At 39.0% G+C, this 22,929-nt stretch overlaps 1 protein-coding gene across 3 annotated transcripts in view; it reads left to right on the top strand.

Moving 5' to 3' along the window:
• Positions 1-22,929, top strand: part of GRM1 (glutamate metabotropic receptor 1) — a 440,097-nt gene that overhangs the window by 361,673 nt on the left and 55,495 nt on the right. For all 3 annotated transcript variants that reach the window (XM_046004121.1, XM_046004123.1, XM_046004122.1), the window contains 3 exons: positions 2,250-2,496; positions 7,827-7,995; positions 22,511-22,637. In XM_046004121.1, coding sequence (XP_045860077.1) covers positions 2,250-2,496; positions 7,827-7,995; positions 22,511-22,637 — 543 coding nt within the window. The remainder of the gene's footprint in view (positions 1-2,249; positions 2,497-7,826; positions 7,996-22,510; positions 22,638-22,929) is intronic.

The following is a 22,929-nucleotide window of genomic DNA, read 5'->3' as shown; positions in this document are numbered from 1 at the left end:
AAATATTTATTTATCTGAAATGTTAACTGGATAGTGTGCTGTCTCCACTCTACTTCTGTGATCTTTTCTGATTTCCAAGTCATCAGAGACCCTGCAGACCTGCTTTTCAACCAACCTGCTGACTTTAAGGCCATCCTTCAAGGGCAGTTGTTGCCCAGACTTTTATTTTTTTACTCCCATCATCTCAACTAGACTATAAACTTCTTTGTGCACAAATATCAGTCTGTTAACTTTTTGTACCCCTTAGCATGGCATTATGCATTCACACAGTATTAGGGATATGATAGCACAAATAAATATCTGATAGATTTATTTATATTTAACCCCAAATAGGTGATGGATCCTGCCTTGTTACAGAATATATGTATTAAGCCCTCTTTGCTCTGATCAAAACATCAAGAAATTTTAAATAAAGCAGCATTGCAAAATAAAATAATTAACAGAGTGGAAATAATAGCAGGTTAACAATGTAGTGTTTAGAGGTGGGTAAGAGAAGGAAACAAATAAGAAGAAAGAAGATTTTTTTTTTTTTATCCAAGATAAAATTGAGATTTTAGGAAAACAACATAGCTATAACATATAAGGGTTAGTTATGTATGATATAAAATTTATAATGTAAAAAAGATAAGTGAGGTTGCCTGTGTGGCTCATTAAACATCTGCCTTTGGCTCAGGTCATGATACCAGGGTCCTGGGATCAAATCTTGCACAGGCTGCTTGCTCAGCAGGGGAGCCTTTTTCTCCCTCTGCTTGTGCTCTCTCTCTGTCTCTCACACACACAAACAAATAAAATCTTTAAAAAATATGTTTAAAATAGAACATTTTAGGAGTGACTGGGTGGTATAGTCTTTTAAGCATGTGTCTCTTGGTTTGGGCTCAGGTTGTGATCTCAAGGTTGTGAGATTAAGCCCCACATCAGGCTCCATCATCAACTTGGAGTCTGCTTAGGATTCTCTTTCCCTCTCCTTCTGCCTCTCCCAATCATGCTCTCTCTCTCTCTCTCTCTCAAATAAATAAATAAATCTTTAAAAAAATAATTTTTTAGAAATGTTATATATCATCTCAAGTTCAACATCAAAGTCAAAGCTCTTTACCATTTCTTCCAAACACTCCTACCTTATCTCACTTCTCTGCTACTCTGTAACAGGAAACTTAGTGTCCAGTGGCCTATCTAGGATGGAACAAAGAGGTCAGGAGGCTGGGGGTTCACGGAGCCCCCTATTATTCTCAGTTCCCATCAATGGCTGAACTCATGACCTTTTCTGGCTTCTAGCACCTGGAGCATACATAGCATAGATCCCTCACTATTGGTCAGGGGTGGTGGAGGGAAAGCCCCCAAAGAGAGTAGTAATTTTGTGGAACCAGGTACAAAATCTCTGAATTATGCCAGTGATGTGTTCCAAATCTATTTTGTTTTTCAAGCCTATTATCTGTTTCCAACAAATCCAACTGGGTTCTGAATTTCTTATCCATACATAACTCCAAAAGCTTAGACTTCTGATATGGAGCTCATATCTAACTTGATACTGTTCTTGGGGGAAACTTGTTAGGCAATTGTGAAACTTGAGTCACTGTGACTTAGGTAGAAATGATTGCAGGGTTTTAAAAATTCATGGGTAAATGTTAAAGACTAAAATTAAATGTGTAGTATGACTTTTCCATCAAGAAATTACTTACCTAAGTTTCTAATAATCAGAAAATCTGATTCAGTTATTTGTATGCTGTGAACAATATATAAGGAGAGATTCTTATTACCTAGTTCTTTTTAATCTTTTTTTTTTTTTTTTGGCCCTAGAGATGATAAAATTAGTGGAATCATCGAAAGAAAATATCAGGGTTTAGGTAATACACAAACTGAGTTATTCTAGATTGTGAATTGTCATAGAGGATATAAAAATACTTTTTTTTCAGTACTGTGATATAGGGAGACTTTTAATATAAGTCTCTGTGAACCAAGACAGAATGAATTATTTTCACTGCTCCTTAAGGATTTCCTTGCAATATTTGAAAGTTCTTTATCTTTGCCTCCATGGAGTGTGTTTCATATGTTATGAAACTGTTATTGAATTCAGAAAATAAAATTGAATAAACTATTTGTAGATAGAATTAGAACTAGTTACATGTATAAGGCTGGAACAAGTGGACTTGGCTTTTCTTTCCTCTAAGACCCCTGAAAAGCATTTGAGGATTAAACATACACTCCTAGACCTCATTATCACAACCCTGTTAGTGGTCTGTTTTGTGTTGCAGGCAATGAAAGCTTAGAAGAAAACTATGTCCAGGACAGTAAGATGGGGTTTGTCATCAATGCCATCTACGCCATGGCTCATGGGCTGCAGAACATGCACCACGCCCTCTGCCCAGGCCATGTGGGCCTCTGTGATGCCATGAAGCCCATTGACGGCAGCAAACTCCTGGACTTCCTCATCAAGTCCACGTTCATCGGTGTGTCTGGAGAGGAGGTGTGGTTTGATGAGAAAGGAGATGCTCCTGGAAGGTAAAGCAGTCTTTTCTATAATGTGTTTGAATAACCATGTGGTCCTCTCTGAGCTGAACATATAGCAACTCTGGTCCCTTTGGTTCCATGGTTCCCAGGTGTCATAGGATAGATACAACTAGAAAGGTCAAAAGATGGGGCTAATCTTAGATGGAAATTATGTTATAAAACGTTGAAAACTTATTGGTGAACACCCACAATCCTGTATTCTTCCAGTACTACCCTCTTATCGAGCTATTACCCTGGTCCTTCCCTCAGAATGCGTGGGACCTCCTACAAGCCCAAGAAATGAAAGAAATTATACCTGAGTAGCAGGCTCCCCCTGGCAGTCCCAGCACCAGATCAACATCTTTCTGATTGATTGGTCCCAAGGCCATGCTGGTTGTGTAATATTTTAATAAGAGCTTAATATATGGGGCTCCTGGGTAACTCAGTTTGTTACATGTCTGCCTTTGGCTCAGGTCATGATCCTGGGGTCCTGGTATTGAGTCCCGCATTGAGTCCTGCATTGGGCTCCCTGCTCAGCAGAGAGACTGGATCTCCCTCTTCTTCTGCCCCTCCTCCCTGCTCATGCTCTTTCTGTGTGTGTGTGTGTGTGTGTGTGTGTGTGTGTGTGTGTATGTGTGTATGTGTGTGTGTGTGTGTGTGTGTGTGTGAAATAAGTATAGAAAGAAACGAATCTTTGAAAAAGAGAAAAAACTTACTATATGAAGAGAACCAAGTCCTCCTCATGTATCCCCTTTCCTCGGGCTAACTTATGTTTCTGCTAACATGTGTCTTGAAACAAAAAAGAAAAGAGTTTTTTTTCTTCTGTCAACTCTCTATGGCTTCCAAAGAATTAATCAGGAAGCAAAGAAAAATGAAACCTAACAAATACATATGTTTTTCCCCAAGTCATTTTATACACACTTGTTCTGCAATAGCTGCTTTTATAATATGTCAGCTCACATGTGACCGATAGAGGATGATGTCAGTTTAAAGAGCAGTTGTGTTCGTTCATATGAATTTTTCTAGGCAAGGGATAATCAGAATCGTGGGAAAAGATTAAAGTCTGCTATAGGAAAGAAAAAGGCCCTCAGCTTGGCTGCTATACAGTATGCCCACAATCTTGGTTGTCCCCCCCCCCCCCATAAGCCCTGTTATCTTTCAGTATATGATTTTATGGAATGAGAAATTTTAGGAAAGCATATGTTGTGTTAAAATGGAACATCAAATCAGTTAATCCTCATTGCTATAGGCATATCATTATCCTCTTTTACAGATGATAAACTGAGTGTCAGAGAAACTAAGAAACTCACCTAAATTCATGCAGAGTCGCTGGTAGAGGCACTGCCATCTGAATCTGACACTTATAATCTTTTTGCCACATCACGCTGCCTTTTAGCTAATCCTAAAATTAGCCAAAGATGCTGGCAGCCTGCTTAATGTCATTTCAAAGATACTGTTAGAGACTATCTGACCCTAAGTAATTCTCAACATATCTCTTCCTTTCATATAAGCTTAAAGTTCTGTGTGCAGTGCTCAGACAACATTCAGACAATGACGAATTTATCCGATTCCTTCCAGGCTGCCAGTTAGGTAGGAGGAGATGTAGATCCAAATGTGAGTGGGGTGGATGGAATAACTTAGGGCCCGGGGATGTGGAAATCTTCCAAGTGCTGGGCACTCTGGGAAACAGTACCAGCAGGAACAAATGGACCTGAGATTCAGAACACTGAGCACTCTCTCCTTCAAGCCCATGGTTGTCATCCTGGGTTCCACTGGAAACTAGACTCCCTAAACTGTCAGATTTGGAATAAAAACCTTCCTTCATGATTCTCTAAGACAATGTACACAGTGTGCAGAGTAGGGGACCAGATGCCTTTTAGACACTCCATACATACGAGTTTCCTCCTGCTCTCTTTATTTGCAAGTTATCCAAAATATAGGCACATAGTTTTAACTTGTTTTTCTTCCACGTGTAATTACATGTTCAAATTATGAGCTTTCCCCTGGGTTCCTTTTCAAGGATCATTTCCTCATGCTTGAAACTGGTCAGCTTAATCTGCGCTCAGTTTCTGTTTTAACCACCTCCCTCTGCTTCCATCCCCTCTCATACCACGATTCATGCTCTTGGTCCCTCTTGTAATTATTTTAGTTAATCATCATGCAACATAAACTGAGTGCATCAAGAAGATTCTATACAATTGTAATTTACAGCATGAGGATATTCCAAATAAATGCCAACATGCGGAGGAGAGACTCTGGGGTCAAGAGAAAAGAGCAGTGTTCATTAACACACATAGCACAGGGGAAAGCTTCTGTTTAGTGTCTCAGTTTTTTCCCTTGGTATCTTTCAGTATTTTTGTCCTCTGGCTTTTGGAGCTTTTTAAAAATGTGTTTTCATGCCAAAATGTTATGAATTTTTCAGTTTCTAAATGCTAATAAAGTGTGAACTGATTTCTCGTATTGAAGAGCAAATGAGGATTGAAATAAGACTTAGGAAACTTGATGTGAGGGTGCCTGGGTGGCTCAGTGGGTTAAGCATCTGCCTTCTGCTCAGGTCATGATCCCAGGGGCCCCCATCAGGCTCCCTGCTCAGTGGGAAGCCTGCTTTACCCTCTCCCATTGGCCCCGCTTGTATTCCCTCTCTCACTGTGTCTCTCTCTGTCAAATAAATAAATAAAATCTTTTTTAAAAAGGAAACTTGATGTGGTTTTGGAATATAGGTGAGATTCAGTGGGGTGAGGTATGGAGCCCATGACAAGAAAAAATTCTTGAAATGTGTTTGGTGCAAAATGGTAGTTTTATTAAAGCATGGGGACAGGACCCATAGGTGAAAAAGGCTGCCGCCCAGGCTTTGTGAGGGGTAGCTGATTGTATACTATGGGGTTGGGGACTATAAGGGAAAATGAGGTATCAAAAGGATTTTCATATGTTAAAGAAGACTCACAGGATACCAGAGGCCTTGCCTTTGTCAGGTTAAGGTTGTTTTTCCCTCTAGCAAGGCATTAACATAAGAGAGTTGGGAGCTTCCAGGAGGAACATTGCACTCTGCCCACTTTAAGTATCTGTCAATGGGCTGCAGGTTATAAGGACATACAATTGTATCTAAATTTCCTTCTGGAAGGTCGGCTATTGACAGAAATGCTTTGTTCTTGTAGATTGCTAAAACATTTGTAAACTGGGGGAGACTCATGTCTTCCAGGATTGTGATCTCTATAGGTTAACTAATTGTTTTTTCTTAGCTTTATGACACATATATCCCATCTTGGGGAGGAGTGTTGTGGGTTGTCAGCTTCTACCTTGTCCTTAGCTTGCCTTCTGTTTCCTGATCAAACTGATTTATAGGAAAAAGATACCATAAAGCCAACGTTGCACCAAAGTCTTCACTGAAAATATTTAAGGAGAGTCAACAACAATATGGGGTACAACATAAAAATTAAAGGAAATTATTCACCAAACATTCACAATAGGTTCTATAACCATAACTTTAAAATGCAAAAATATTGGAGATGTAGATTAGCATCACTGATCCTCAAGATGAGTAGGAGCCATCAGCACAAGGTTAATAGCCACTTGGGTATCCCTCAGAAAGCTACTCTGCAGAACATCCTGGGATGGCTCCACAACTAGAAGAATGAGAACCTTTATTTCTCAGCCAAAAGTCAGAACAGCAAAGAGATTAATACTGTGCTCCAGGTATGCCGTTTTTTCTTCTCATCTGGTAGGTTCCATTCTCCTGGAAAAGTAGGGGAGAAACTTCCTTTCTTCTCCCAGAGTCCCCTTTCCCTTTAGAGAAATTGACAGAATGTGGATGTGGAGAAGCCACTAGCTATCCTGTGGTTGGCAGAATGCATTTGCATGTTAAGAACAGACAGAAAAGCCAACAAAGGATAATAGTTGTCTAGATAAAGAACTAATCTAGAAAAAGCCAGTATGTTTTGGATGCCCACTGAGATTAACGATAACTTCCAGGAGTGCTGGGCTAAGGAGGACTCTGAGTCTGAATCCGGTTTAGAGAGAAAGAATTGCAAAATGGATTAGGTAAGGAATGTTGGGGGTTGGGAGGTGAGGAAGAGGAATACATGTTAGGTAACTGCCATCTATTTCTTCCGGTCAAGCACAAAGAGCAAGAGACCATGCCTCTTAAATTCAGTGCAGGACTGGAGAACTGCGCAGGTACTGCAGCAAAAGGAATCCCATTTTGCAGAGCAGTAAGGGGAGTCAGGCATACATTTTTGGGAAACTGCCACATAAGTTACAGCTTACTTGGAGTAAATAGCAACATGGAGGAAAGATTGAAGAATGCCAGAGGATTTCCAATGACTGAGAGACAGCTTTTGTTCTCCAGTTTTTTTATGGTAATGAATAACCAGAGTATTTTAGGGCATTCATAGTAATACAAATATGAATGATATAGTGATATTGCCTTACATATGCAATTGTGAAATCGTTTTTTACGTGGCTTATGTTAATTAATCCCTACAAGAACCCCGTGGACCTTTAAGAGTTTAGGGACATTCCTAAGTAGTATAATCTATTGCAAAAATGTTAGAAAAAAGATTCTAGCTTACACATTCTAATGTCAAGTCCAGTGCTCTTTTCATTGCTTTGGAGAATGTTCTCCATTGCCCGCTCTGAAAAATGATGAGGTCTGGCCCCCAGAGCACACTCAGCTGCAGTGAGCATTTCAAAATGTAGATTTTGCTATAGTGTAGCATTGCAGCATTTGAAATTACTGGAATAACTGATGCCGATTATTTAGATTCAGAAATGTTTGTCCTAATCAGGGAAGAGACCAGTTTAAATGTCAGTGCTTAAGATGTTAAATCCCCAACATCCTTGTTAATTAAAGCTGTGTTTCTCAGATTTCTTGCTTTATTAGCACCTTAAATAGGTTCCAGACTTGGTAAAACTCACTTCTTTGAATCCAGCATAATGAAAATGACAACTGAATGTGAAAAAGGACATTAGAATGAAAGTAATCAAGTTAAGAAATTAATGTTCTCAAGAATCATGACCTGTTCAAAGAATAAATTCGTGAGTAATGATTTGAAGGAAATGAAAATCAACTTAGCACATATAGGATTATTTGAGGGGAGAATAACAGAGAAAAGTATAAGAGTAGTACATTCTTTAGCAGATATGGACAATACACAGACTGTAGATGAAACACACATTTTGGAAAATCAGAGGAAACCTTAGAAATGAAATAAAATACTGACAGGCATTAGGAAGTGCAATGATTCTTGCTCTTATTTTCCTTCTGGTGTGTCTGTTTACCAAATTTTTTCGTTTTCTGCATCATGTCTATACTTTGTAAGACACATGTGTTGTTTTCTCTGTAGGTATGATATCATGAATCTTCAGTACACAGAAGCTAATCGCTACGACTACGTACATGTCGGAACCTGGCATGAAGGCGTGTTGAACATCGATGATTACAAAATCCAGATGAATAAGAGTGGAGTAGTACGGTCTGTGTGCAGTGAGCCTTGCTTAAAAGGTCAAATTAAGGTAAGCTGACCACAGATGTATTCTTGGACAGGAAGAGGCCACCTGCATGGGCCTATATAAAGAAAAACAGACATTTTTCTTAGACAGGACTGCCCAGAAAGGGTGTGCCAAGCTTTCTGTTTTTGTAATTGTGTTTAGCTAAAATTGGGAAAACAAAGAAAGATTAGGAAATGAAAAGGCAAACCATTCAAGTATTTAAGAATAGTCCTTATCTGAATTGCAATGATGAGCCAGAATCTTCAATCCAATATAGAAAGCAAGGGGACAAATACTCGAATTACAAATTAAAACAGAAGTAAATGTGGAAACCAAAACGAGTGATACTGCTTAGTCATAGTTATAGCTATTGTTAAAGACAGCAGAAGCTGAACAATACAAAATAAGTGCATAATGAACATAAAAGAAGTTGAAATGAGCTAATGCAGAAGCTGCTTATCAGTTATCTTTTCACCACCACACTTTTTAATTTTCCTGAAATTGATATTTTCTAGCCAAGAGAGAGTCCTCACTTCCTAATTATTCTTAGAAGCTTTTTTTTTTTATCAGCCTGGCGCAAGTGAGTAACCACAATATTGCTGTATGCATAAAAGTAGAGTAAATACACATCAAATATCTAGCCTTTGGCTGGGCGATGTAGAGAGAATTCTTAGTAAAGAAGACAGGGCAACAATGCTCCCTGAATTCATGTTATTTAAAACCAAACTAGATGATGCACTAGGAAATGGAGTGTAGGGCAGTGATTGCCAACTGGCAGGAGGATGGATTAAATGACCTGCTAGGTCTTTCTCCTCTCTAATTTTCTGTGATTCAACTCTGGGAGCAGACAGCCTGTCACATGTCACATAGCACAGCTGGGCTGGAGTAGACACCGTGGGAGATGCTGGCCCCTCCAGCCATGCCGCCCCTCCAGCCACACCACCACTGCCCTTCTTGGGAGCTGTGGACCGCCCCTGAAGGGAGAAGCCCTGACAGGTACACTGAGAGGTCTGGTCATGTGCGGAAGTACTGATGCAGATACTGGAAGAGCCTCACATCCACTGGTTAGTGAAGGCAGAGGATTTGGAAAGTGCAACATCTTGTGAAGAGCTCTTGTGATGAACTCAAACTCTCGGTGATACCAGATACTTTGAGGAAGCAATAGACTTCTGAGACAATTCACCCCAGTTTGTTTGATTGAGAGGTTAATTGATTGCATCTTCATTTTTTTAACAGAGTATAGTTGACATACAGATCTACATTCATTTTATTCATCCTAGTTTTAGATGTCCTGTGCCTTCTATGCAGATGTGGTATTTAAAGTACTTAATTATTGTCATGACAACTAACCAATTCAACTGGACTCCTTCTTTGTGCTCCTGCCAAGCCCAGGGTTAGTCCTTGGATTGTGGGAAGATATGGGCAAAGAGTCCTGCAAGGTTGGAGTAGCGTGGGGGCATTCAGAAGGCTCGAAGATACTATGAGTTTCCACTCTGCACAGAAGTGTTTCAGCAGTGTAAACATGCCTGCAGCCACACCAGTATAATCGGCTTCTCCCCAGGAATCCCATATCTGATTCTTGTCCTAATGAAATTTGTCCACGAGAGGCTCTCTGGTAGTTTAAAATCCAGAGGCCTGTAGCTTCTTGACTATTTCCACGAGATGCCAGACCACTGGATTCTATGTTTGTCATCCTTCCTGAATGGTGGGGAAACATGACATCTGAGGCAGAGGTCATACCATGGGGACAAAAGAGAAACCCTGAGCTCATGGACTCCTGTGACTCAAAAAGGATCACATAGATCTGGCTCAGGCCTTTCCAGCTTGTGTGGTAGCATTGTCTACACTGCACACAACCACTGTAAAACAGTTTATGGAACTAAAAGTTGGGTTTTTCAGAGTATAAGAAAAACAAACCAACCAACCCTGGCAAGAGAAAACAAATCATTCTGAAGAGTCTCTGAACTCCAGCCCCCTTTCACAATTCCCTGCTATTGCTATGATTGCTGGCAGGCCATGTATGGAGCCTCACATACCATATGGATTCAGATTTGTACAGTCCAGAAGAAAGGCCTTTCCTCCCTGAGTTCAGAGGAAAGGCTGTCTGCATACATCTCTATGCCTAGATACTAAAGTATTTCTGACAACACGTTTGCATTACACCCATGCAGTGTTTGTTATTGAAGAAGATCCCAGAAATCATCGCGGAGCCATTACAGAGCACTCGCTATAAATGCAAATCTCTTGGGGTCTAATTTTAGAAATATTTTGTACCCTGCAGGAGGAAAATATGCCTGTTCTCAATGGCACCTGGAGTGGAGGTGGGGGTGTGTGTGGAATGTTTGTTTGTTTCCCATAAGCACCAAGGGAGGTAGGGAAACAAATGAAATCTGAATCCCATTTACCAAATGATAGCACTTAGATTCTTACACCACCAATTTGCCACCTACCAGGCCCAGGATGCAGAGAGCCAGATCCCTCAGTAGCCACTACAAAGACAGGAAGGAGAGAGGCAATGAGAAAGAGGATTGTAGGACTTGCCCTTGCATTAACTGGGAAATAAACTGTTGAGAAAAGGAGTATTCATTTTAAACATCAAATGCCATTTAAAGTGCTAAAATAAATGATTTGACTCTTTATGATAACCCACAGAACTCTCTTATGGTAATTTCTCTCAAAGTAGCTAAAAGTCCAGTTTTCTTATGTTATTGGTTTTTAGAAATATAAATATAAAAACTTGTAAATATCTTACAGAAACATGAATTTATTTTAACCATTCCATAAACACGGTTAAATAAGATCAAACATTTTATGGTTGTGTGTTACATTAGTCAGGGTTCAGACAGGAAAAAAGAACCCTTGCCAGGTTGATAGAAGGAATTTAATATAAGAAATTGGTTATAAAAGTGAAAGAGTATGCCCAGGGCACCTCAGAGGTGACCAACAGCAAGAATCATCTTCACCCTGGGTCAGAGGGATACAAGGAGGAGTCACAGCTGCTCCTGAGATGCCCCCGGAAATGGGCATGAGAGGATACTTTGGCTTCTCCTCTCTCCTTTTCTTGGGTCTCCTATTAGGTCCTTGCATTTTGCCAACACCATCCAGAAGACATTAGCAAGAAAGCCTGGACAATGTAGTTCACAGGTTTCCTTGAGACCTTAAGACTAAGCAAGGCTTAAGTGCTAATGCATTACTGGGAGATAGAATCTCAGAGATGCAAGAATGAAAGGGAAGGGGGAAGGAGCCATGGGAGCATGGAGAAACACCAGCACCACCACCATCACTGAAGCAATGCTTTACTGAGCAGGATGCCACTTCACTGAATACAACTAGTTGTTCTGCCTCACAGAGATCTCTGGACAGGCTGCTCAGACTGTCCACTGGACCAAAGAGGGGAGAAGGATGTGTGCACCTGTGCCATGCCATTTTCTGCTCCTGTGCCTGCCATTTTCTGCTCCTCTGGTCAAAGTTTGCTCATGGGAAGTAATACCATCTGATCCCTTTAGGCAGCCACTGGGGAAGCCAGAATCTATGTCCTGTTCCATGGTCCTTTTTCAAATTAGAAGGAGTTGGGGGCCAAAGCCTCTGCAGGTCCCCTGCAGTCTGGTCTGGGTTTCTGTGTACAACGTACTTCTGAGTACAGTGGAGGCTGTTCTGAAACCCAGTGATGGAATCAAGGGAGAGACAGACAGGTGGAGGAGCCTGAAATGAGGCAACAGTGATAGAGGCTGAGGTAAGGGTTGCGGAAGGGTCCAGGACTTCCCAAGAGCCAGTGGCCAAGGGCTGAAGAGACACACTTGAGGAAGAACATCTGAGGCAGCACACAACGTCTGGACAATGGAACTGTGAGCAAACACCAAAGGCCTGGCACGTGTGGTGGTCTCCTGTATCAAGTGTGCAGCGATTTTTGTTGGTGTGGTGAAGGATAGAAAGAGCCGAGAAGGGGCAGGAAAACGAAGGGAGGCAGTGAAAGGAAGGAGAAGGGAGACAGTAGAGGTCAGAGACGGATGTTTATCAAGCATGTTCTTGTGCAAGTACAAACATAGGTGCATTATAGTCATCATTTTAATTATTCTTTAAAACAATGCTTTTAAAGCTGATACTATGGTCCCCATGAGAAATCTGAGGCCCAGAGAGGCTGAGCCACTTGCCTCAAGCCTTCTCAAGCTAGAGAATGCCAAAGCTGGGCCCAGAGCCAGCCCGAAGCTCTCATCATCGCACTGCCTCAGGTTGTTCAACTGCCTGTCATTAGAGGATATGATGTTATTTCCTACAAATGCAAGTCTCAGTTGCTAAGCCTTATTTTCTCAGTAGTTGACAATAAAATTATAAATAGAGATCTACTTTAACAGGGAATAGAATCTAGAATTGTGGAAGCAATATTAGTGAGGGAGCTTGGGAGAGTTTAATAGAAGCAAGGAAACCAGTAGAGAAGTCGAGGGAAAGGATCCTGCAGATTGTTTTCACTGGCTCTTATTCTTTTTTTCCTCCCCTTAAGTTTGCCTTTGGGTTCTTTACTTAAGAGGATGGTTTTGGTTAGGGGTTTGGGCATGGGGAATGAAGAGCCCTGATTCCTCCTGTTCTCATCCAGCCAGTCAAAACAGAATTCTGGAGAATTGTGTGAACATAATAGAATACACCACAAATGTATTCTCATTCACACATTCCATATTGTCGTATAATAAAATTCACCTTACATACGTATAGAAAAACCCAGGTACACATATCTTACAAACTGCAGGCTTTGAAATAAAGTTAACTAATTTCCTTTTGAGGGATAAGTCTGATTCCTTCCTATTTGTTGGCATTTTCTATTGGAAAGAAAAATTTACTTTCAAAAGGTATTAGCAGTGTGGACCTCAGAAGACTCTTTAACCTAAAACTGCTAAAGCCCTTTGCTCAAGTTCAGCTTCCATGTCCCTCTGTTTACCATTCCATTTAGATCAGCAAACAGGCCAAACCACAGATTTGTTCAGTATCAAACTAAAAGGGACATGTTCATTTTCATTGTGATCCAAGATGCCTTCAAAGATGAAAGGACACTAGGACAGTCTATCAAGAAACCATTTACATTGACCTTTAATGTAATTATGTGTCCTTAGATTTAATAATGCCATAAGCATGATTAGGTAATGCTGCTAGAGGAGTTTGTCTTTGCATTATTCTGTAGCTAAGTATAACTCCTTGAGAGAAGTTGCCAATGTACAAAACTTATAGTTTCCAGTAGTATCTTTCTTTAAATATATGATTGCTAATATTAATTTTCGCATTGACATTATCAACTTTCAACATAGGCCAGTGATTAAAAAGCAGCCACTTTGTTGTAGATCTTTTATTTCAAGACTCTGCAAAGATTAGGGATGAGAGCCTCACATTCCAGAATATTTGTCATTTTAGCCACCCAACATCATCCTTTAATGCCTGCTTTTAAATCATTCTTTCTGTAGCCTCTTTAGCATGATTTTTCTCTTCCTCTGTGCATTTTCCTGTTCTTGAAAGAACTCTTTCTATATTTACAGTTGCTTATTTAACCCAATTCCAGCATTATTCTGCAAGGGGTGCTGTCTCTCTGAAAGACTGAACCCTGGTTTTACCCCAAATCATCAAGCAATTAGTACCACCCTACCTTTCCAAATGATAAGAAAATAAATGTGATAAGGATGAATTTTATATGATAGAACATATATTATTTGCCAACAATCTTTCATGCAGAAATAGCCATAGAAAATAGATGTGTCTTGAGCCCATGCTATCCAGTATCAAAGTTGAAAAGAAAATGTAGGCATATCGTTATGTTTGTACTTCAGATCATAACATACCTGCCAATATTACAATTAAATATCCTCAGGGAGTAAAACAACTTTGGTAATGTGATAGAATATGAAACATTGTATTATGTGAAATCAGATAGAGGAACTTTGAAAAGTGTTATCATTCCATTTATTTTGCAATGATGAAAACATTGCAAAAGTTTCATCAAAATATAAAATAACCAAAGAGAGGTTATAGCACCACTTCCTGGTAATTTACCACTTGAGGAGATACTACTCTCCCTTTAATCCCAATAACTGGGATTGGGAGGTTAAAGCAGTGGGGTGGGAAAAGCTCATATGATGCACCCCCTTGCACTCTTCCTACCCTCACACTGAATCAGTTCACCTGCTGATTTTCTTTTAGGTCACATTATGGATCATGCAGGACCAATTATTTTATGTTCAGTTTTTCCATCTGCAATTGCTCCAAAATTCAGAGTTCAAAGTGTGTCACACTGTAACTGCAGTTCTTTATACTTGTAGCTATTTTTGTTTTTATATGTTAGGCCATAGCATTTGGAATAGTTTTATGCTCCGCCAGTGCATGTGCTTCGAAAGTGCTCAGATATGCTGTCTTCTCTGCATGGCAGTAGGAAGAGGAATTTTGTCTTGAATTTGGTGGCAAGAGAATCATTTTAAACTGACATCTACCTTGAGCAAATGTTCCCATGGTGCAAACAATTGTTATTCCCTGGTCACTATGTAGCTTGCGCGGGTGTGTCATGGCCTTTCCCCACCACCCAGCCCATCCAGCCCATTTGCCTGAAGCTTTTGGAGATTTTTTGAAGTTATTGCAAGCCTACTAGCTGTAAATTCTCTTTGGAAACTTCCCATATCTGTAATGAGTATATCTTTCTTCCTATTTGCTCTTTCTTCCTATTTGCTCATAATTTTGATCTAGTTAATACTTCCCTCATTTTTCCTCACTTTCAAATATAAAAAAAAAATTAAATTGACCACTCATGTAGCCATTAACTACATTCAGTAATTATGAATCCTTCACTATATTTTCTCTCCCCTCACCTTTCTCTTAATTTCTTTATTCCTCTCTCCGCCTGCCCCCCCCCCCGCCCCCACAGTGTTCTCCCTGAGCCTGAGCCATTTGAAAGTAAGGTGCAAATAGGAAACTCCATGCCTTAATACCTCAGCTCATGTTTTCTCAAAATAAGATTATTTCTATACAGCCATGAGCTGAGCTAAGAAGTTAGCTATAACATCATCAGCCACAACTGCCCCATCCACCTCCACTTTCTCTTTCTCTTGTGAATCAAAGCAAACTACCCACTTACACTGTTCATAGTTAATACAGCCATTTTGGCAACCAGTGAAATGATGATATGCTTTGTCCATTATATAATACTTTCTAAATCCCACTGCAGGATTGCAAGATCTGAATATAAATTGCCCACAAGAATATAAAAAAAATTTTTTTTATCTGAGAAGGCTGTGATTGCATAACAATAATACGATCTGCTCTGGTGACTAAAAACATATTGGCTATGATTTTTTTAAAAAATGAAGATAAAACACCCTTTTTTGGGTATCTTATTGTGCATGTGAAAACATGAAATTACTATAGTCCCTCTGAATGAGAAGAAAATTCTTCAAGCACTAATCATAAAGAGAAATTCTTGGAATTATTAATTTATCCACAGCCACTTTGAATAATACCTATACCTTTGCCTCTCATATGTTGACCAGAGTCTATGCTAATCACACATTTACTGAAGTTGTTGGTGATCCCCCTAGTTTCAGACTCAGCTTGCCAATTTCTGGGGATGAGTCCTGCTAGGTGCTGCTGCTAATCACATGATATTAGACAGTGGCAGTGGCAGCGGTAGAAACAGGGCCCATTTGTTTTTGTAAGTAAAGAGTTCTTGAAGTATAAGAATTTAAGGAGGCTCTCACTCTCAAAGTTGTACAAGTGCAGGGTGCATACTTACCCAACCCTGAGGGAGAGTGTCTCTTTAAATGTGGCCCCTAGGTGCTACACTAACACATTGCGTTAGATTTTGAGCTCTTTAGCCTTAACAATCAGGCTTCTCAAAAATTTATGCCATCTATAGCACCATGTCTGGCACACTGCGCCACTAAACAAAGGTTGATTAATTTAGTATATATCTACCAACATCTGAGATGTAATTTTGGTTCTCAGCATAACATGTCATCACCCTGGCAGCCATTGTTACACTGGGAAAAGCCTAGCTTTGGAAGTAACTGAACATAACATGACCGAGATTTGCACAAGACATGGATCTCTTCTGTAGTGACTTCCTCACCTGCAGAACTCACATAATTAACTCCACCCTCTGGAGTGGTTGTGCAGGGTTAGTGTAATTCTGTACAGAGGTCCTAGCACATAGCCTGCCTGGTTCGATATATGTCTGCTTTTGTGATGATTTTATATTCCTATACCATTTTTATTACATTTTCCCTGTAGTAAATTACAATGTGGGGATTTTTTCATTGGCGTTTTTTTTAGTTTTTGTAAGGTTTTCTTCACTTTAATTTTTCATTCTCTTTGAATTCATTTACATTTTTTCTGTTTATGTCATAGTCTATATTATTTTTCTGTTTTCTTCCATCTGCATTATTGAGTAATTAATATATGCCAAGAACCATGCCAGTGATGTAGGCAGGCTGGGTCCGAGGACCCAGAGGAAGGTCCCATAAGACCAACCTAGAGGGCCCTTGGCTTCACACAGGATAGAAATAAAACATGAAACAAAACAAAACAAAACGAAACAAAGCAAACCAGGAGCCAGAGAAAGTGGAAGAAGAGTTTATTGAATAGCATGAGTGGCAGAGAATGGCAGACAGAGTATCTGGGAGACTCAGAAAGAAAGGAGAATGAGTCTTGTCATTGTTTGGGGTTAGGGGTTTATATTAGAAAAGGGTCTAGGGTACGTGTTTCTTCAGCAGTCCAGGTAGGAATCCAGTCCGATCGAGGTAAATGTCAGGTGAACAGGTTATTCCATAAGGTAGCCGAAGCTGAGTCTTGATGCCAGTATCAGCCGAGGTTTGTTTGAAGCGAACGTCCTGGGACATGTTTGGGATCTGGCTTTTCTTAAGTGCTATCAGGGATTTGGAGCTTAGAACAAAATTCGGAGAACGATTAATTTTATTCCCCCCTTGAAATGAGAACAGAGCTCCTTCCACTTATTTAGAGGTAAAATATGAAACATGATTATTGGGGCCCTGTAGAAAAACGAGATGGAGCTTTTCTAAAATGGAGTCCCTTCTGGGGCGCCTGGGTGGCTCAGTGGGTTAAAGCCTCTGCTTTCGGCTCAGGTCATGATCCGAGGGTCCAAGGATCGAGCCCCGCATCGGGCTCTCTGCTCAGCAGGGAGCCTGCTTCCTCCTCTCTCTCTCTCTGCCTGCTTCTCTGCCTACTTGTGTTCGCTGTCTGTCAAATAAATAAATTTAAAAAAATCTTTAAAAAGAAAATGGAGTCCCTTCAGTTTCCGTACTTCACTAGCTCCGTGAATGTGAAGGAAACTTAAACTTTCTTTGAGGAACTCAGTGAGTGGGAGAAAAAGCTTCTTATTCAAGTTGATTGTTGCCCCAGCTCACATACAGGACATGATAGGAAAGAAGAGAGCAGCGCTAGCTCTTCTCTCATGAAGCTGACTCTCCTGCAGTCCTAATTGGAGTAGACTCAGCTTCTCTATTCTGTTTAGTCTTTTGGGCATTTCTCTTCCGAAGAAAATTTTTTCTGTTTCCTCTGGTTCACAGTTATCTTTCCTTCATTATATTCTCTTGATGCTATTTATTTTCTTTCTTTCTTTTTCTTACGATTTATTTGTTTGAAAGAGAGCATGCATGCATATTGGGGGAGAAGCGGAGGGAGGGGCAGAGAGAGAAAATCTCAAGAAGACTCCCCACAGAATCTGGAGCCTGACAGGGGACTCTGTCTCTCGACCCTGAGATCATGACCTGAGCGGAAATCAAGAGTCTGATGCTTAACCGACTAAGCCACCCAGGCGCCCATATTCTTTTTCTAAATAAAACCTTAATTTAAAAAAATCCATTTCAAGTTACTTCAGAAACTTAGTCACAAAATGAACACTTGATTTCCTTGCATAAATACTTTAAGACTCCTACAGGGTCTATGTAATTGAATCATGGCATTGTGTGTACCAGCAGCTCACCTGGTCTCACTAATAATAAATAGCTCTGTGTGCACAGGACATAAAAAGAATCAAAACAGGCTCTGGGCCTTAGTAAGCCTTGGTCCTTTAAGGGCAGTTTCAGTAAAATATCAAAACTGTCATTGTGACTCAGAGATATCATAAAAAGTACTTGTGACAAAAGTGAAAACATACTTTAGTCAGTTACTGAATATATACTATAATAGTCCCCTCTTATTTGGGGGATATGTTCCAAGATACCCTTCTCCTAAAACCACAGATAGTACCAAACCTGATAAATACTATGTTTCCTAGATCTACATACCTATGATACAGTTTTATTTATAAATAGGTACAATGAAAGATTAACTACAGTAACTGATAATGACACATAATAATTATAACAATATTGTGCTATGGTGAGTGCTGTGAAATGTGTAAACCTGGCGATTCAGAGACCTATATCCCTGGGGCTAAAAATACAGTTTATAAAAATTTTAGTGTTTATAAAATTTTAAAAAATTATAACAATAACCTGTAATAAAAGTTTTGTGAATGTGGTCTCTCTCTCTCTCTCTTTTTCAAAATATCTTATTATACTGTACTCAGCCTTCTTCCTGTGATGATTTGAGATGATAAAATGCCTACGTGATGAGATGAAGTGAGGTCAATGATGTAGGCACTGTGATAAATTGTTAGGCTGCTGTTGACCTCCTGATAATATGTCAGGAGGATTGTATGCTTCTGAACAAAGACCGACCATGGATCAGGAGGGGCCACTATACATGCAAAAGAAATATCTGTAACCATAACTCATATAAAAATACAGAAAATATAAAAATAATCAATAATATTCTATTGGGAAGATTTGAATATAAATCAGAGACAACAGGAATTAAAAAGAATTGTATCTGAATGAAACATATCTATTATACAGATATAAAAAAATTAGAGGACAAACTCTAGCTTGGAGTAAGAAAATATCAACTGTATTTTAGCTACTAGAGAATTAGAAATAAGGCAATGTTTGAAAGGATTTACTGCTCCAAGATACTGTCTGGAGCTTGTGATGTATCTGCCCTTGAAAGTAGTGACACAGATGGACTGATGGAGAAGAGATGACATTCTAAATGGAAGGTAATATTCTTTCTTTCAATAAAACATATTTATTTGTGTACTATGTTGGTTCCATGTGAGAGCCATGGATTAAAACACACACATATAAAAGGCGCACAAGCGTGCGCACGTGCACACACACACACACACACACACACACACACACACACACTCATTCTTTTTCTGTCTTTAAACTCTATTCTCCAATAGCAGCCAGAATACTCCTTGTAGAAAGCAAGTCAGGTGAAACACAAATTCAGTGATGTCTCTACTGTACTTGAAACCTTCCTCCAAAACAAAACAAACAGTTATGTGGACATTAATGAAGACACAATGAGGGGCTGGGACAGAGGCTCTGTTCTCATTTGGCAGACTTATATAAGAAATTAATAACAGAAAATTTTGGTGCAGAAACACGGACCAGGGACTAAGTGAATGCCTGTCTGGAGAGCTTATATTGCAAAGGTACAGTGGTAGGGAGGCACTAAAGTTCTTTAAGTGGCTTAATTGTGTTTTTTAAAAAAGATTTATTCAGTACCCATCCATTGGCCACCACTGTGTGTTTTTGATACCTATTTGTCCCTTGATGACTAAATCTGAAAACAATGAAAGTCAGCTTGGTCCCTTCTCTTGAGGAGCCATGGGCTATTTGGGTGATCTTGGCAGCTATGTGCAAGTTACTCTAGTGCAAAAAGAAATTAGAGCAGTGTTGTATGATTAGGAGACAGGGACAAGAATTCAGGTGTAAAATGATAAAACCTCAGTCTAGAGGGGTGACTGAGAGATGGAAAAGACAAGTCAAGGGCTCCTGGGTGGCTCAGTCAGTTAAGCATCTGACTCTTGATTTCGGCTCAGATCATGATCTCAGGGTTAGGGCAAAAGCCCCTCATTGAGCTCTGTGCTGGGCATGGAGCCTGCTTAAGATTCTCTCTCTTTCCCCCTCTGACCCTCCCCCCTCTCTCTTAAAAAAAAATTAAATTAAAAAAAAAAAGGCAAACCGAATATTACAGACGTGTATGCCAAAAGTACACATCTTTGGTGGCAGAATGAAGAAGAAACATAAAATGTAACTCTATTTAAGCAGCTCCATTTTCATTATTTATTAAAGAATAAGCTAATCATTTATTGATTCATTTATTCAGTCATATAAAACCTAATTTTAAATACTTTCCAAGTACCAGCTAATCACAAAATCTACCCTCACTATTCATTCTGCATAAATCAATTTGTTTAGCATTACCACCTTTTGAATTTTGTTGAATTAGTAGCATTATTTTTATAGTAAGAGAAAGAGACAAACCTGACTAAAGGGAGATGCAGTGTTTTGTGATGGCTTTTACTATACTTTTATGCCAATTAAAATAAGAAAGCGGTAGTCACTCAATTTTTCTCATATCACTTAAAAAATTATTTTTTGGAATGTAAATTTCCCACACTTATTTTGAGGTTGTGGGGAGTCTTTTTTTTTTTTTTAATTTATTTATTTGACAGAGAGAGATCACAAGTAGGCAGAGAGGCAGGCAGAGAGAGAGAGAGAGAGAGAGGAGGAAGCAGGCTCGCTGCTGAGCAGAGAGCCCAATGCGGGGCTCGATCCCAGGACGCTGGGATCATGACCTGAGCTGAAGGCAGAGGCTTTAACCCACTGAGCCACCCAGGTGCCCCAAGGGAGTCTTTTTTTTTTTTTAAAGACTTAATTTGATTCTACTTTCTAAAGTTTTCTGAAAGTAAAAGAAAAAAAAGAAAAACTTTCACATTTTCTGAAAATATACTGTCATTTTTATTTTATATGTAATTCTAAGATAAGGGGATAAATTTTGACCTGCTCTGTGAGAATATAGTTTTATTTTCACAAAAACTAGAGTTTGTATGATTTTAAGGTCTAGCAATATTTACAGTTTGAATTCTGATTTTTCATATGTATAAGGGAGAACTTGTGCTTCTAGCCATGAAAGAGTAACAGAGCCCAGACTGCCTTTTGGTGTAAACAACTAGAAAACTTGACATAATATATGAAATAACTGTTCAGACATTGGAAAATGGTGCATGATCTTGATTCCATGGAAGTGAAGGCAAATAAACAAGGCGAACCCTAAAATCACTCAGGCTTTCTGCCTGCAGGCAATTTCCTTGTTGTTCAGTGAAAGAGAACAGAGAGCTTGGATATCTTGATAATTAAATAAGACAGAAATCAAAGTTTAGGAAGGCCAAGGCAGTGAGAATTTGTAGTGTGGTATAAGGGATAGAACTATTCAGAAAATGTCCTAGAAGTTAACATACAGTTTCTCTTAAGCATTTGGCTGAACACGGGTCTGTACATGAGTAGGACAAAATTCGAAAACTCAAGTGAAAAAAAGTTACTGGGGAGCTGGAATCCCTGAGCATACACAGGTCCAGGAAATGTCTCATTTTCCACAAACCAGAGTGGAGATACCTTGTTGAACACACAAGGGATTAAGTAGAAACCCCAGGGCGTCACACCTTTATAATGAGACTTAATTATTTCTAGAATAGAGACTCTTCTAGACTTCTCCTAAAAGGTTAAAAACAATGCTCAAACTGAGTCACAAGCAGTTTAGCTGCCTGCCAGAACAAAGACCAGTACTTCTTCAAGGAAAAACATCCAGCAGACTATACCTTATGTACAGGAGGTCCAGCATCTGCTCAGAATTTTCATTTCCAACCACACTAATGATTATACTAAATATAAATGTATGAAATATTTCAATAAAAAGCAGAAGTTCCAGACTGCAGATGAAAGCAAGATCTAAATAAGTGCTTACAAGAAAATCACTTTAAATGCATTGTGATTTGACTTTTTTGGTATCATGTTAAGTGAAATTTGTTTACCAAACAGATTGAAAATTGGAGAAATTTTAAACTACTACTTCAATAATAAATGATTATTCAGTAATTTTGGACTAGTAATTTTTCTTCCAGCAATTTATGTAATCTTTTAAGTTCACTAAAGCAAGTCATAGGCCAATAATAGGATTGGTTTTCTTAGCAATCATTCTGTTTTTATGTATATAAAGTGACTCAGACTTTCATAATTAAAAAATTCCATAATTCCTCAGATTTTTATGAGTTAATAAGAAAATATATAAGAACTTTTGTGGTTAAACATTGCTCTTTCAGAGAAGAAAAAATTATTTTTATTTTTCTGAGGATAATACAAATGAATATAAATAATAAAATTCAACTGTTTCATTTTTTAACTCTGAAAAAGATAATGTCATCAATTCTCTTTATGAAAGATATTATTTTTGAGAAGCCTCCAAACCCGATATAGAATGACCTGAAATTCACATCAGAACTCTTAAGATAATCAGGTATATTTGAATGCATTGTACTTAAGGTTCCTTTTTTGAAGAATTACTCTTTTTTTTTTTTTAATTATAGTATGAAAACAAGTCCATATTGAAATAAAAGGCTTTCTGGGGAAACCCTCTTTAAGGCATATGGACTATCCCTGTGTTACAGGTCATACGGAAAGGAGAAGTGAGTTGCTGCTGGATTTGCACAGCCTGCAAAGAGAATGAATACGTGCAAGATGAGTTCACCTGTAAAGCCTGTGACTTAGGGTGGTGGCCCAGTGTAGATCTAACAGGTAAGAAGTGCCCTACTTTAGATCTTGTGCCTGACTGTGGACCTTCTAATATGCCCATTGTTTAAAATATGGATGAGCAACTCTTGTCTTTTTTGATGTTTATTTATACTGTGCACTTTTTAATGCTCATGTCAAAGAGCACACAGAAAACTTTTATAAGTTTTCAATCATCCATATTGAAAAGCAAGTTCATTTTTTAAATCTAAATAAAAGTATATTAAATGGGTATTCTTGTATGCCACTTGTTTTCTGTTTTTCTTTTTTAAAATTTTATTTGAAGATATTTCTAGTT

Source organism: Meles meles, chromosome 5 (genome assembly GCF_922984935.1).
Source record: "Meles meles chromosome 5, mMelMel3.1 paternal haplotype, whole genome shotgun sequence".
NCBI lineage: Eukaryota > Metazoa > Chordata > Mammalia > Carnivora > Mustelidae > Meles > Meles meles.
The sequence above is the reverse complement of the archived record's forward strand: the minus strand, read 5'-3'. Positions and strand labels throughout refer to the sequence as shown.